This window comes from Parambassis ranga, chromosome 4 (assembly GCF_900634625.1).
Source record: "Parambassis ranga chromosome 4, fParRan2.1, whole genome shotgun sequence".
Taxonomy (NCBI): Eukaryota; Metazoa; Chordata; class Actinopteri; family Ambassidae; genus Parambassis; species Parambassis ranga.
The window spans coordinates 19,768,889-19,785,952 of NC_041025.1; the positions used below are offsets into that span (position 1 = coordinate 19,768,889).

The 17,064-nt window shown below is 40.2% G+C and overlaps 1 protein-coding gene across 2 annotated transcripts; it reads right to left on the minus strand.

Moving 5' to 3' along the window:
• Nucleotides 1-5,292: 5,292 nt before the first annotated feature.
• LOC114434279 (regulator of G-protein signaling 21-like) lies at nt 5,293-7,594 on the minus strand. 2 transcript variants are annotated; one of them, XM_028403364.1, is made up of 5 exons: nt 7,455-7,594; nt 7,271-7,366; nt 7,133-7,188; nt 6,890-7,056; nt 5,293-6,001 (listed from the first exon to the last, which is right to left on the minus strand). In XM_028403364.1, exons 1-5 carry the CDS (start codon nt 7,529-7,531, stop codon nt 5,816-5,818), a joined length of 582 nt encoding a protein of 193 aa, XP_028259165.1. In that variant the 5' UTR covers nt 7,532-7,594; the 3' UTR covers nt 5,293-5,815. The 2 variants fall into 2 exon arrangements, with proteins under 2 accessions (XP_028259165.1, XP_028259166.1); XM_028403365.1 differs by having other exon boundaries at nt 7,271-7,339; nt 7,455-7,577.
• Nucleotides 7,595-17,064: the final 9,470 nt, after the last annotated feature.

Genomic DNA, 17,064 nt, shown 5'->3' on the forward strand with positions numbered 1-17,064 from the left:
CCAGACTAAAGAGGAAGCACCCCTTCTTCCTCCTCCTCCTCCTGTTCCTCCTCTCCTCCTACTTCACAGTTCGAAACAACTCATACTCACACTGTACCGCATGTGTGCCTCCCTCCTCTCCGATGCCTTACTCCCTATTATGTCTCTCTGCTTCTTCTCCTCCTGACTGGACCGGCCGAACAGACAGCACACTCTCTGTGGCTGAAAGCATGCTGTGTGTTCCCATTATTTTAAGTCTGGCAGCACAGATGCAAATGACAGTAACGGTGAGCGTGATAGGCAAATCATGACCTTCGCTCGTTGCATGCTTAGGTCGTCCTTGTGGAGGACAGATGGAAAAGATCGTTCTTCTGTTTTTGCAAAGTGAATGAGTTAAACATTTATTGATCCCGCAAAAGGGGGAAAATCATCATCAAAATCTGACGGAAATTCATGCAACACAAGACCATGTGTGAGAAAGAGGAAATGTATTGCAACACAGAGGCTGAGCAAGACGAGAGGAAGTCAGAAAGAACCATATATCATGGCCATTCTGTTTTTAATAATTTATTGTTTCGTTGTGGTCAACCTGAAATCTCCTAAAAAAAAGAAAAGAAAAAAAAAAGTCTGTGGTCCATCTCATATCCTCAGCCAGCAGCGCCTTAAATGTTGAATTAAATCCCACAAGTGAGAGATAACCACAAGATTGAGTGGATGTCTTTTCCTTTTACATCTGTTAGCCGTTGGAGGCACTGGAAGCAGACAGAGGTGAGGCCAGAAATCCAGTTATGTTGTGTGAGAACTTGCAGTGAACTGGACAGTGTCTTGGCGAGAGTCTACCGCAAGCTGAAATTAGTAGCGCTGACCCTTGACGTTTCATGTTTCTGTCAGATCGGCAGTGATCTGAAACAGATATGTTGGCTGCCTTTTCTCTGCTGGAGCAGTAGGAAAAAAGAGGATTTATAGGCTTAAATATCCAATCCTAACCTCATATCTTATCTTTAAAAATGGTGGTATGTATGAAGTCAAATAGTTTGTGTATGTGCTGTCCAGGGCCGGCCCAAGCCTTTATGGGGCCCTAAGCAAAATTTCATACCACCACCTCAGCATCAGATGCTTCATCATCCTATAGGCTGCACTGTGTGTAATACACGCTACTGAATGTGTAATATCATCTCATTTCTATTAATCAATGTTATTTTTTAAAATATAAAATATATACTTTATCATGGACTTTTGGGGGCCCTAAGCGACCGCATATTTCGCATATGCCTTGGGCCGGCCCTGGTGCTGTCCCACCGTGTCTATGCTTCAAAGTGTTGCAGCAGTTTGTGCACACAAATAGTGAAGAAATATATTTCACATTTTCACAATAGAAATGTGACTTGAAACATCCAAGAAGTAGTCACTTCTAAACAATTATGTCCAAACACAGACCCACCTGTGAGGCTGCCCTACATCACAGTTTGGACCAGCCCATTCTCACCAGGAAAACCTAGCATGAGGTCCCATATATATGTGTGAGCATATTTCTCTGTTTGCATCGCTACATCTTCACAGGGACAGGGAATCGTCTAGCTGAAAACGGAAAATGAAAATGTTTGAATGACTAACCTTAACCTGTCATTTATTAAGCCAAATCCAGCTCCGATAAAAAAACAAACCAGTTCACAGTGCTGGAGGACTCAAACTTTGAACTCTTGATTGAAAAGCCCAACACATTAAACACATCTCGCTTCCAGCTTCCCCTCACCCATCTTTAACCTCATTACTCAGATCTGTGTGGCTTTATCAATGCCTTGTTCAGATGACGCCGCACTATACGATCATATGTTCCATTTCCAGTAACCATTATGTGTATCTGGTGGGCGAGAATGTAGAGTATAGGCAACACAACAAGCTGCTGAGTATCTAACAGGTGTTTGCATGAGTGAAAAATCTAGTCATGAAAGAGTTAGTTTTCAATGTTATCATACTGGACTGAGGGGCAGACTATGCACTACATTGACCTTGTGGCTAGCTAGTTAGCATGCTACATCTGTCGAATAGCTGTTATTTATTTACATTCAGACACTTGTAAACTTACAAACATGCAATTGTTTTTTTAGGATTTTGCATCCTAGCATAGCAAAATAAGCTTATCCATGATTAATTAACCAGCTTTAAGTGGCTCTTGTGCTTAGATTATAATACACTGCCCTCACAGCAGTGCATAAAGCAAAGTTATATGTAATAATAGTCCAAAAACATACCAAACACGAGGGTCAAAGAATCTGTTTTTATGTGTTTGTTTTGACCCATTTTGCTTCTGAACACGCATTAAACTCTGAGATCCAAGACTACTCTGGATTACATCCACATGCTACTCCAACAGAAGTACTGCCAATAGGCGTAAACATCTCTCATAAGACTGCTAAGTTTAGAAAGAAAGAGATTAGATTCTTGCAAATGTGACCAAATTTCCTCACTCCAAATTAGACTCTGGCTCAACGTGTGGCAGGAGAGAGTCACACCATCTGACTTCACACTGGTCAGATGCGTTTCAACACATTTTACTTTAAGATAGGAGTCTTTATTCTGCTCATTCTCAGCCACACATTTTCACCTTTCTGCCGGTAAAGGCAGCTTAATATTATCATGGGAATGAAACATACATGTGCACAAGAATAGTGTCTGTCAGTCATCTTTGGTGCTGTGAATAAATTTGAACGTTGGAGGTGTGAATGTCCAATGCAAATGTGTTTCACACTCTGCAGTGGATCTGATATATAAATTTTGTTTAGTGGAGTGGTGATAAAACGAGATGCGAGAACAGGACAGAAGAGGGAGAGTGAAGGAGATTCAGAGCTATACCAGCTTCAGATCTGTTATCATTAATTAAAAGTTTTCAAAGATACCAATGCTGAGAACCCGAGGCTGCCCTGTAACCGTCTGCCCATTAACTTCCCTCATGCTGCTTTCACTCTTTTGCCCAAACACGGTTATAAGAACTGAAGCGTTACGAAGAGTCACCAAAACACTGAGAGCTTATTCTGTGTCTTCAAGTTACAATATGGAAGGGGACACACACACAGCAGTGCAGCACACACCTCCAGCATTCAGATCGGGGAGTAAAGTTCCGTCAACTGTGACTGTCTCAACTAACAATGTGCCGTCGACAGTACTCACTTCCTTTTCGCTTCCATGGTAACAGCGCCAGGGCCATGAGAAAGCAGTGACAGATTGTGTGTGAGAAATAGTCCGACATGTGATGGAAGAGATGTGAGACCTTTGTCATTTATCAGGAACAACCCCTGACACGCCGGCATTCTCACAGTTACTGACGTATGACAAAAACCTGTAAACAAAAGGTCAATTTTAGGCTGAGGATTAAAAACGTATTCAGAGACTTTTTAACATTATTTCATTACATGCAACACATGTTTAGTTAATTAAAGGAAAAAATCAGTTCAGTACTCAGTAGTTTTGCTATTAGCCCATATGTTCCGTCCTAGCCATCCAGCATCAGTGTAACCACGTGTCTCCTGTAATTAATAACCGATTGTGTCGTCTATTTGTGAGGATGTGTCTCCTCCCAGGATGCTTTGCTGCATGCTCAATAATCCTTTCAAACTTGGCATCAGTTTTCCTCTTGCTCAGTTTGTCTGAGCATCACCATACTGTGTGTGTCTTTTGTTTCTATTTCAACAGCAAGTCTTCAAAGTTTAGGTTCTCCACAGCCTCTCCTCCATATTTTTTGGTTGCCACAGTAATCAAGAAGTTCCCCACTTATGATTGGTTGTAATACAATTACACTCAAGAGCTGTATTTTGAGCAACATGTAGAGCATGCACTCATAGATTCTCTGTCATGATCCACAGGTTGTCTAGTGTTCATTTAAATCTGTGATTTTCCTACATTATTTCGTTTTCTGGTGTTGTTGGACTTCCTGTTTTATTTTGAAAGTCTTGTTAACATCCGGTGTTCGGTGGTTATTGTTGTCCTTTGTTTCCTGGTTATTTTGGTGTTTTTGTATTTTTATGGTTGGTTTTCATTGTTTCCTGTTTTATTTTGCAAGTCTCTAATAATAATAATACATCCGCCAGATACAACAGAATATATGAGTGCATTACCCATAATACACAACACAACATGACGTCATCCACCATTTTCTCCTACCATTGTCAGCGGTTTAGAGTAAAAATCAGTGTTTTTTATAACATTTAATAGAAACCACAGCAGCAAATCCAAATCACTGAGTCTGATGTCAAAGTCTATTAATTACAATCAGTCCTAAACATAACTGACAAATCAAATTACTACCAATTTGTAGGAGTCATTGTTGTGTAATCGGTGGCTTGTTACTATTCAAAGTGCTCTGCAATTACATCCACATGAGTGGATGCATTAAGAATCAATTGTTTAATTAGATACAAACGAGGCAGCGCAGGAAAAGTTTCCTGATTTATTTCCTCTAATTAAAAAATGCAAGCTACATTGTTAACAGTTGGTTCAAATGCCAAATGTTGTTTTTAACAGATAAGTATTCATATGTTGTGTTTATTTTGCTTAAAATATATCATTTTTTAAACATATCCTGAGGTAATGTACTATTTTTTTCCCGAGTTTTTTTATTTTATTGTTTTTTTTATGCACCATGATGTTTATTTTGCTTGGAACAGGCCATGACTGGATCAACCACCAACATCACATAAATCTGTATTTACAACAAAAGAAAAAAAGCAAACCTCCACTTTCAAAACTGTTCCCTCTTCCAGGCTTTTTTTAAAGTAACACACTTGTGTGTGTCTCTCCCATTATTTTCTGTGGGGTGATGAGATTATTCCCCTAACAAGGCAGCACATTCAGGCTGATCTGTTACGCATCAGGTTGTCTGATGACTCCAGTGTTGTCGTTTAAGCCTCTGAGTTATTATTAGCTGCCTCAGTACTCCTTTTTAAGGCACAATTTTTAGGAATAAGGCCATTTACAGAATGGAAAGGGATCAAGGGTTATAGCTGGGTTACTTTTTTCCAGTTTGGTAAACCCTATTGCTGGTGTATGGAGTCATACCTGCGCCTAATTAGAGGATAGATCAGACATGTGACCGAAAACAGAATCTCCTTGCCAGCTGAGCGGTGGAAACTCTTCTTCTTCTTCTTCTTGACTCACATCCATTTCCTTGTCTCCACTTAGTCAGTCAGTCAGATAAATATAAATTCTGACTGTATGGAAAAAGTCTGAATAATAAGAATAGATGATGAGTGTGAATGACCACAGACAATGCTGGTCCTTTCTGTAATTCTGGATTTAATGTGTACTTATAAAAGTAGGTCATGTCAGAAACCATTTATTTATCATTTATTACGGCACATTAACATACTTAGACTTTCAGTTAACACATACAGCATATGTGAACAAAAGTATGTGGACACCCATTCACCTTATGGCTTTAGTGGCCTAGAAACAGAGGTTTCCTGTCCAGCACATTAAGCATTTGTAAAGAGGTCAGGCGTCAGGTGGTCTGTGAGGATTGGCAGATTCTTCCACGCCAAACTGGGAAGATAGCTTTTTTGAGCTGTTATGTTGAAACAGAAAGCTCAAGGTGATCATCTAAGTTATTGTTATAGCAGAAGCTGGAGAGGTGTCCATTTACTTTTGGCCACATACAACCCCAAACTCAAAATATTGACACATACGAACAGTTCTCTCCACCCACATGACTTTTCTCATCCTGCTTTATTCTAATACTTTCATCAACGCGCAGCAGTGTTTCATAGAGACCTGCTGCGATTTCAGCTTCACCTCTCATACGGCGCAAACTGGCTTTTCAATTCAGAGAAGCTTTCTTTAGGATTTAAATGTACCACATAGTCCTAGATTTGCGTTTCAGGCTCAGGTAGGCGTCTGAGTGCAGGAATCTGGGGCAGGAGTCTCTTTCCATCAGCAGGTAAACGTGTTTCTGGGCCTCGTCGAAGCAGGAATGGCTCGGTTTGTCCAACGACTTCTTGATCTTTTCTCTGATATGATGGTCGACGTTGACCTGGAGAAGAAATAATGTAGAATTATTTCTATTTCTAAAGGGCCTTATCAATGCTGAAGAAAATGCCTCAGAACCTGATCACATCAACAGAATGTCTGATTAAGGGTTATGACAGGCTAAAGAGGGGCAGGTCTGTCCACCAGCTGATGGGTGTCCTAAAACAGAATGTTTCCTCCACCTCCCTGCTGTTCAGTAAAAGGGTCTTCCCCCTAAAGGGAGTTTCTTTCTTGCTGCTGCTTCTTTAGAGGGAGGGGAGGCAGTGTTCCTGTTTTCTGGGGACCGTCCCCATTTTGGTGTCCTGTCCCTGTTTTTACAGCCTTAAAATAGACCTTAGAATAACATGTCATTTGCCAAGACAGACTGGGCAGAAAAGTCTACCGTTTGCTCCTTATAGCAGCTACACATGTTTCTGCTAACTAGCCATGCTAGTTTTAAAGGAAAGCTGCAAGCATTAAGTGATTCCACATTGTGTACAATTACGTGTGATGTCACGGAACATAGTTTATCCATACGGACGGCTTGAGATATTTGACCCTCAAATGTAGGGAATTTGGCTACACACAGTACATAGTACACAAGTTCTTTGTGTACCAAATGTCATACTTTTTCTATTTTTTTCCATCTGTAGGTTAGCTAGAGCTCCTGCAAATAAACCACGCCTCAGACTCAGAGGATGCTTCTCCACCTAACAGCATTATAGTCAGTGGCTCTTGTGACATTCAGTAGTCCTCCATATTGCTTCAGTCTTTTACTCATTCCTCTTCCTGTAATGATGCAACAGTACTTTCTCACATTCTATGATGTCTGTCTGTGACATTGAGATTTAGTTCTACGTATGTAATTCCTTTTTTTTTTCTTTGACCCATTAACCCTTGCCATCAAACCGACCTCTCTGCAGGCTTTTGGCTGGATGAACCGCTTGTACATCTCCTCTGCTCTCCAGTGGAGGTTATCTGGACACGCAGTGGATCTGAACTCTTCACACGCCAGCCAGAAGTCAACGTTTTCCTCGCTGAACTCAGACTTAAGAAAAGAGCGGAATGCTGCTAAATATTCTGAAGAAACAAGAGAAAGAGTTTATCGTTATTGAGTTGTTACACAGGTTAAATCCTGTGAGAAATGATTTCTTACTTTTGTCTCGTAGAAGTCTTTCCAGAGTCAGGTGGACTTTATGGTCCGTCTCCCAACTGTAATGGAAAAAATGGGTATTAATTCCAGTCTAATAAACAGAGGGCAGATTAAAATAACTTTAAATGCGGCATACACTACCTGAGGTTGGATGGATTGACATCATTGTTCAGTTTTTGCACCGTGAGGCCCTGGACATCCTTCTTATGCCTTTTTCGACAAAGTATAATATCAATCCTGCAGTTAAAACAAACAAACAAAATCTATGTAAAGCTGTCCACTCTTCTTGAATCGCTCCTGTATGTCGTTACTCTGTGGGGCTTACCTCCTGGGCCTCTTCATGTTTGGCATCAAATCCTTAAGTTCATGAAAGCGGATTTTTGAAAACAAAAGTTTTGGCATTTTAACATCCCTGTCGTCGTCCTCTGAGGAGAAACACCGTTTTGTGTGTCAGTATCTCTTCTCAGGTCTATTTTAACCTGGCAGGTATGATACCTGCAGTATGACGTGGAGGGCCTGCTGCTACAGGTAGCTAAATGCCATTTGGATAAGCTTACAGGCAGCGGATTGTGGACTCAGCTAGTGTCGTCATTGACTCACAGCTGTAGAATTCCTCAGTGAAAAGACCTCTGGGGAAAAAAATGTCATTTGTCAAGACTATATTGACTACTGTAAATAACATAAACACTTTATTGAATTGTACTATTGCACCATTTCTACAGATTAATGTCCGTGGATTTGTCTGGCATAGGGACTTTTGGATCAGGAGTCTTGATCTTTTAGGGTATTTTACATGGTTGGTTTTAGCTGAATTTGCTAAAACATACTTCTGCTTTTTAATAGTTTTGAATAATGTTATGTAATCATTTCTTTGATTTGTTACGTATTTAACAGAAACAAAAAGCAAGACTAGGAATGTAAAGAGAGTAACAAAACAACACGCAATGATACAACTGAGATGATTCAAGAGGTGGAGGAGATGTGTTCTGGGTTGACATGACAGTTAAGAAAATGTAGAAAAAGTTCGTTTTAAAATGTTATAAGTTTAAAAAAAACTTCTAGTTAACTCAGGATATACAAGCCCATTAATAACCATTAAAAGCAAACAAAGCAATATCGATATACCTAACATGGATGCCAAAATCCTTGTTGTCGACTGCAAAGTGCATACGCCTACAATTAAGATATAATAAGATTAAAGAATGTTATTACACAAGTCACCTGTATTGGAACCACCTAAAACCTTGGTGACCTAAACAGAATTTAACAAATGAAAAAAAAGTGGGAAAAAAAATGAAAAGTCTGACCCTACAGGTGAAAAGCTGCACTTTACCAACACCATTTAAAATATTTATCAGTTGTCAAACCATAGATTATTTATTTTAGAATTTGCAGCGGTTTTGGGCAGACTCCATTAAATTGGATAACACCTAACCCAGGTGTGTAGCTGTGTAGCCACTTCAAAGACTTTCAGATTTAGGTCATTTTCATATAACTGCGACGACAACTTAATTTTGAGCAACTGAAAAACAATAAACCAGCGCACACACGAAGTGAGATGCACACTAAGGATGGTGTCACAGCGTTAAAAATGGAAGCATGAAGTTTCTGTATGAGTACTGCAAAGTAGTCCTCTATCAGTGCCGTCATTCATTTGTGATTTCTGTACAAGCACCTTTATTTGCAGATGAGTTCCTCTTCTCTGGTTACACACCGGGATGGGAATTTTTACAGTACACAACCAGTGTGTGTGTGTTTGTTAATGTGGGTGTGCATGTGTGTGGTGGTTTTTAGGATCCCCTTAGGGGTCTCACTTTTGGGTGTGTTTGTGGTTAGGGGAATGTAGTGGGTTTATTTAAAACTTTCCGCTTCAGCACTGCTGTGGCTGCAGCAGATGCACGTGTGAGGTAATTTACTCAACTTCTCGGCGGCCAACACCCTTAATATGGCATGCTTGATGGAGCTGAACTTTCATACGAGGACATGAGAAAGTTGAGTAAATGCAAAACAGTGTCATCACCATCAGTCCACTGAGCTTGAGAAAAGGCAGCGTTGCATTGTGTACTTGTCTTCTTTTAGCATAACTACTGTTGAGATAGACGGTTTGGCAGGAATCGACAGTTTGAAGGTGTTCATCTTCAATGGGTTCAAAGGGATGATGCGAGGATGTGGACTTGTAGAGTTTTCTTGAAGATGTTTCGCTGCTCCTCCAAGCAGCTTCATCAATTCTAACTGTTAGGTGGGGAAACATGGTTTATATGTGGTGGAGGACCTCAGTGGTTGGGTCTGTGTGACAGTTACAAACAAAAGTTCTAAATGACTCCATACTGTGTTGGTCCAACTGACTGCAGCATAGAAGGGCAGGTTGGGGGTCGTATCACTCCGACTGCGAGATGATTTGTTTGTATTTATAAACTACTCACTACATACACAGGGTAAGGGTTTCGGCGGAGGTCATGGTTTGTCTTAACAGATTTTACAAGGATGAGCTGAAATACAAAGATCGTCCTCCATAGTTGTTCTTCTTGTGAAGTCACAGTTGATCACACGAGTTCCTGTGAGATCTCGAGCCTTCGATCTAAAATTGCTGAAATCATTCAGAATGTTTTCTTTATTTTAAACACAAATCACAATTGTTAACATGTCAATAAACCTTTTCACACATTTTATGGTAATTGATGAGACTTGATGTTGTTTCTCATCGAAAATGAATGCCAGCACAGATCGGAAAAGAGCCTTCTTATCTGTGATCTATATCTGCTCAGTGAAACTGCCAGATGCTGTATACAGGATGTTACCTTTCTTCAGACTGTAAGTCATAATATGTATTATATGTGGGCTAAATGTTGACCTTTTCTGCTGGTCTGATTTTAGATGCATTTCAATGGTGCAGAAAAAGAAGAAATATTCGACACAATCTCCAGCCACAGTTCATAGCCAAATGTACTCAATCAGTTAAAATCAAATCAGCCATTGATTGTAGGGGTTACTTTTGGTTGTGAAACACACACACCCTGGTTGCTGCCAATTAATGTCAGGCCTTAATGCAACATCACAACAAAGGTAAGCTAAGAGCTAATGTGTTTGATGATGAGGAAGTAGCGGTAGTACTGACCCTAAAAAGCAACTGCTTTTAGTTCATTGCACTGTGCTGATTGTTCCAAACCATTTTTTGTTTGTGTGCAAGCACATAACTTGAAGCGTGGAAGGTTTCCACCATTGCTAGTAAAAAATACGGATGAATCTTCCGTGATGACACCCAGCTGTTTTGAGGCTCAGTGGGATCGGATCATGATGGGCAATAACAATTAAAGCACTAAGTTCACTTTATTCTGTCATCACAAGCTGTTCTTCAAAGGATTATCTTATCTTATCTTATGTTTAAGACACTGTAAATAAGCTTAAATCATGAATGCTATATAAACAGATTACAAATTACCCAAGAAATTGGTAAGTTTTATTTTTAATTCCTTTTCTAACACAAAAGTCAAAGTAAACTGAGCTTCACTTTGTGCCAGATTTCTGAGGTGACTGCATGATGTAGACAAAACAAGAATGACTCACATCAGCAAGTTTAAGAAAAACATAACGATAGTAATCTGACACGAGTAAACTGATCCACACAAAATGACAATCGTCCTATTCACATTAGGGTGTGTGGGCAGTTATTTTTAGATCCATGTGTACTGATAGCTGTTTTAGATTGTTCCATTGAACTCCAGTCACCCTCTTCCGCTGTGCTGTATAATCTAATTTACCACATACTTAGTTTTGGTTATAATTTTGACCTAATTAAACCCCCAGTTTTCAATTTGGGGGGTATTTAGGGAAGACTCATATGCCCTAAATACATTCTCCAGAAAAAATTGTTGGTTTAAAGTTGTTGTAAGCGACAGTCCAGGTACGTTAAACAGATTAAACAGATCAAATTAGTACCAGGGATATTTTGGCCGACTTAAACTATGCTCGGCTACATGTAACAACATCAGCTTAAGTGTACAATATACTTAAAAATATTAACACTATGTTGCCTTGCTTTCAGACAGCCATTTCTGACAGGGAATGGAGGCTGTTATTTCACCACTCAATTGACAAAAATGCAAATTTTACCTCATACAATACAGAAGCTGGTGGCGTACTGCTCACATTGTACAATCCTAAATGCGATCTGAGCTAATTGCTGCTGAGCTGTTGACATATGTGTAACACAATGGGTCACACAATAGCAACTCCCCTCTTCCAGTAAGGTAACATTACTATTTTAATCAATGAAGTCTGGCAGCTTTGAGGAGAGCGTGTATCACTATTTAGCATGTATTTTTTTGTAGAATGCTAACAATCCTAGTTGGCTTTCTCAACAAAACTACATTTGTGTTTTCACATTGCCTTGTCTGGATATTTTACCATATCACATTGTCTTCACTACCAAGTAAAGTATCTTAGAGTCAAACTCAACTCTAATACAACTTCCATGTTCCACTGAAATAAAGAAGGCCAAACACTGAGCACCGTCTCACTATCAGACATTTACAATTCAGTGCTTCGCTTTCTATTTGACCCAGTATTTGTGTTTTCATAGTATGCAGTGCATAACAGCAGAATTTCCCCCTGACAATCAGCAATATCCTGCTTTCATCAGTCCGCTGTATCACACAGACTTTTGGATGTTTTCAGAGCTGATATTGGGACATTAGAGTTACATAATAGTGGAAAATCATGAAACATTTCAACAGACGCAGGCGAGCGCATCGACAGGAAGTGTGCTGTGTGAGATACGAATGCTCACAGCAGCAATAATACAAGACCAGGGGAGACCATAGAGAAGTATGTCTGAGACTTTCACTTTTGTTTGCACTTACTGGATTAAAGACAGTGGTGCAGCTGCAGCGATAGTATCTTAAGCAGATCTTTTAGGTTTAGGTTAAGAAAGTAAGTACTCATTATTAGTCACTGTTTTAAAGGTGGGAGACTGTAGGGATTGTGTAAGTGAATAGTTTGTACTTTCTGAAGGTCCTTGACCATAGCTGTAAAAAGAATTCTCTCCCCATTGGTCTATGCAGTAGACTGTATATAAATATAGATGAAATGTCCATGTTCTGTGTCCTTGTGTGATGCTCCGAGTGTCACCATGTGGGCAGCATCACAATCCACCTAAACTCCCGATAGTGTCTAAGTCTCACCCCTGAAAGTGCTTTATGAACTACACCTTTGGTTTGTACAATTCATTTGACTTAGGCCCTCTATACAGACAAAGCAATTGATCGCAGGTGGAGCTGAGGCAGGTGAGCAGTCACAGAAGCACAAAGTTTAGGGGATTAACTTACATTTGGAGACAGCCCCCAGAGGCCGCAGTGGGAACAGCAGTTTTTCACACTTCCACGTGGGTTTTTATTGTGTACATAACGCCCAATGTGCAGCTCAAAAGATTGAGAGGACTGATTCCTCTTAGACTGTACAGGTCTGCTGGGTAGTTTAAAACTTCCTCCCGTACCTTCTCAGTACCTAAACCCAGCAGATTGTGTTAAATTTTGAGATAACAGAAGACAAAAAATATCACAACGGACATGTACTGTGTCCCTGTCTAAGTGGTTAGACAAGTTCAATGTTCAACATTTCTCTAACTCTGGCATGGCAGTGACTTTAGCTACATCTGTGTTTGTACATGTGAACACCGGTTAATTATCTAACCATCAAACCCAACACATGAACATTAACGCTCATTTTTGTATGTATGAGTCAGCTAACCCCACAATCTCATCATCTGGAAGAGGCTTTTTGAAACGCCACATGATGATGATGCTGGTAGTAGTAGCAGTGTTGCCAATTCCTGTCATCATGCTTGGGGTCATTCATGGTGACAAGTAAGAAGTGGGTGGCATACAACTGAATAACTGGAATCCAACAGCAAAACCATCAATCTAACATACTGTCAGTCATACTTGTGGTTGGTTAAATGTTGTATTGACAAATTGTCTAATAAGTATTTCTCTAAAAACAGACACCACAATGAGCCATTTGTTCCTTAAATTAATCGACAGTTTAGATCAGTTTTGTTTGTATGTTGCCTCTTATTATTATTATTATTATTATTATTATATGTGGGTGCTAACAATAGATGTATGAAACATATATATTTCCTGTAAAGATGGAAATAATTAGTATTCCTTAACATTGTGTTTGTTTAGGAAAAAAAAGAGCATTGTTTCCCTACGCACAGACTACATGCCATCTTCACTTAGGTTTTCAGCCGTCAGGCATTGCTTTGTGTATGTTTCCAGTGTTTATAGTAAGTACATATAAATGTCAGGAAACCAGATTCCTGACCACATGTCAGTGTTAATGGACCACTGCTTCTTTAATACGCTTTAAGGATCACTGACGAGTGCCTATAATTTAAGCTGATGAATTGTTTTACTTCAGTTTTGCCACAAGGTAGGCGAGAACGTTCCTGTGGGGAAGTGACGTCATATCCTGTGTATAATTCATATTCATGTGGCATTATTAAAAACCTCATAGTATTACATGGTGCAGCAATATCTTGTCTAGATTAAAAGTTTTTTCACATATGGAAACATACATGGCCTAGGTAAACTTGTCAGTATATGTAATTGTTACCATTTCTTTATGTGAAAACATGTATTTTATAGCTGACGGGGAGGAAGTCAGGACCTGAGTACAACAATGGAAATATCCACAAAAAACCTACAGAAAGTAGTTTTGGTTGTTTGTCTGGTTGTTTGTCTGATGAATCATATGCCAGAGGAAGTCCTCATATAGCTTTTTGTTTGTCACAGTAGGGCAGAGTTATCGGTGGTGGTGCACATCTTTTCGTTTCTTCTCTCTGAAGTGGCTCACCGCCCTCCAGTTTGGTCATCCCCATTGCTGCAGTTTCAGAGAATCACTCGCTGCATGTTCTGGCGGGGGGGGGGGGGGGGGGGGGGATCTGTGTGTTGCAAGTGTTTCACCAGAAGACAGAGTGGAAGTGAAACAGCTTTTCAGAAAGGCCAGGCCCAATGGGCTCAGGGGAAGTCAGACTGGCAGGTTCCTATTGTGCTGTCCTCCAGACAAGAAGTCCCTGATTCAAGCATCACACTTCGATTCCTGCTTTGTCTGCAGGAATCTTTAACACACGACTGTTCCTATCAATTTCTATTTTTACTGTGTAGTGATCTTACCAACTGTAAAACACTACTAAAATGAACCGCATTTAAGTAGCAGACCCATTTCCTGCAATTACATCAATTACAGTGCATCTTAATAGGATTGCTTCTCTATTTTTTACTTCACTTATCCAGATTCACTGTAGAGTCTGACACCTGCAGTTTAACCTCAAAGGCTGCTCCTGTACTCTGATCAGACTGGGCATTTGTCTCCATCTAGTGGTGAGAGTTACACACTGCAGTATTTTACATTGTACTGAGAAAGTAAGGCTGCTGTGCATTTTATTCAAATAAACATGTTTTTTTCCCTATTTAAACTACAACTCTGCACATAAAGTGCCCTTTTACACTGAAACCAGCTAATATTTGGCACATTAGCTCATACCATTCTTTTAATTTACCTTAAAATAACATATTACTACTCGAACATTTAAGTTTCCAACTTAAAGTAGTAACAAAAGTACAATAATTAGTAGACTAATAATTACTCAGTTGTGTAACCTTTGATAACAGCCTGGATTATGTAGGTTGAGGCCCACTCTTCACTCCAGTTCTTCACTTCGTACACTCCACAGTGTTTTAATCAGATTTATGTCAGGTCTTTGTGCTGGCTTTGCTCTCCTGGAGGTGGCTCCTCTCTAGAAGAGACGTATGTTCAGGTTGTTGTCATGTTGGAGGAGAAAACCACAACCAGACCCAGTTTTGCTGTGACTGCATTAGGATTTTGTTTTTAGATATATAAATATATATATATTTATGATCCCTTCGATCCTGACAAGATTCCCAGCTCCTTGGAGGTGTCTTTGCTGCAGCAGTGATGTTTTTCTTGGTTTGTAACTTGGCAGTGCATTCCTGTGCAGGACTCTAGTGACTGTCTTCTCTGACAGTTTAATTCCAGATCTGGCTAAATCTGTCACTGGTGTCTTGGCAGTTGTTTTAGGCTCTTTAATAATTCAGGCCCCCAGTTAGTAAACATAATGTATCAGTTAGGCGTGATTAAATGTCTCATTGAGTTTGATGTGTGTTATTGTATTGTGAATCTTCAAAGGGAGGAGTGGTATTAGTCTGATGGCTGCAGGCAGGTTATGACGTCCTGTGCCGTTCTGTGCTGCATCTGCTTGAATGAATCTGTCACTGAATGGATGCTGCAGATATGCAGATGCTGACAAAACCTGCAGGACCTAAGCCTCCGCAACCTAGAGCTAATACTGACCCTTTTTGTGTCTGCTCTAAAGTTGGATGTTTTAACATGAAGGTCTATGGGATTGTCTTTCTTATGGAGGGGGAGCCTCCAGTGGCAACTGGAGGAACTGCAGTGTTCTTCAGTTTATTTTAATCCTCTATCGCTGTCCACGTCCTAAAACACTGACAAATCGCAGTCAGAGCAGCGTGAACTATCAAACAATGCAACACAACACCGGTTGAGTATCAGCACTACATACATAATAGAAGCAAAGATCACCAATAAACAGAGCGAACACATGTCAGACTCAACAGAAAAGGTCAGCAGGTCACCTGTCTTCTATGGTCACGTGCTGGATTATTAACAAGCTTCAACTGAGCTGTAAGTATTGATCAGTCTAACATGCACAGAAAAAAATGTCAATATTTTACAGAGAATGCTGGCTGGTTGAATACACAAACATTTACGTTAAAGGTATAAATGATAAAAACAACGTAAATAATGCATCGACCGTGCAGGGTCACATTTTTTGTTGTGTTGTAGAGAATCGCTGTCGGGCCCTTTGATTGTAAGATAGTCGAGAGAGAGAAAAAAACGCTCTTTCATCACTTCTGTTCTATCTTTGAGGCCTCTGTATTAAAGCACTGCCACGGGAGGAGTTAATCTTTAGCTGTTTGCCGTGGTGTAAAGTCCCCCTGCCACTGCCCCCCCTCCCAAGTTAGGAAAAGAAACCAGTTTGTGACAGTCAGCAGAGACGCCATTGCCTTATCTCCCACCTGCTGTGAAAACTCCGCCACTCGCATCTCCCCAAGCCCACAGTCCCGGGGCATTATCTCTGCCTCTGCTGCCTCCTTTCTATCATTCATCCTGCAAGCTCCTTCCTTCAATAACTTCCTACTTCCAGCGTCCTTTTTCAATCTTTCCTTCCAATGTTTGTACTTCGGCTTAATTTCCTTCTTGTCTCTCCTTTTTTACCTTCACCCTTCATTTCATTGTAAACTCCCCACAAATCCTTCTCATTACTAACTCCCACCTGTCCTTCTGCTTGTCATTCCTAACCCACCTCTGCACTCTATTTTCTAATTAGATCCCTTACTTTTCCTGCTTCTTCTCCCATTTTTTTGACCTTACTCTATCCTTCCCTATCCGCAGTATTAAGCCCCCATGCTGACTTCCACCACGGTCAGAAACACGATCAGATAAAACCGGACCAATCAGACTGGCAGACATCAGTTCCCTGCTGCAGCACGGAGTCCTTTACACACATAAACTCGCTGAGGTCTGCACGCATCCCACAGAAACAGGAAATAATTCCACCATCATATCCACCTGGTATCATTTACTGCCACGAAACTACATCAGAGCACGTTCACAATGTAACAAAGGAGTCATGGTTCTGTTTTGCATTGTTACATCTCATGGTTGAATACATTTCTTCTTGTATTTGCACATTCCCGCATCACCTGTAGCAGTCAGGGAGGTTTTAATGCAAATTAGAGGTCCAAGAAAGGGAACTAGATGAGGGTCAAATGAATTCATCATATTGCTGCCATTTATAACCTTTCACAGTGAGGACAAAGGCAAGATGTTAG

What these genes read in the sequence shown, in the direction of transcription:
- LOC114434279 (XM_028403364.1), bottom strand. Translation starts at nt 7,531, where the DNA reads ATGCCAAAACTTTTGTTTTCAAAAATCCGCTTTCATGAACTTAAGGAT. An exon ending in GTCAATCCATCCAACCTCAG is followed by an intron (nt 7,189 to 7,270) that starts GTAGTGTATGCC and finishes TTTCCATTACAG; the next exon opens with TTGGGAGACGGACCATAAAG. An exon ending in AAGACTTCTACGAGACAAAA is followed by an intron (nt 7,057 to 7,132) that starts GTAAGAAATCAT and finishes TTGTTTCTTCAG; the next exon opens with AATATTTAGCAGCATTCCGC.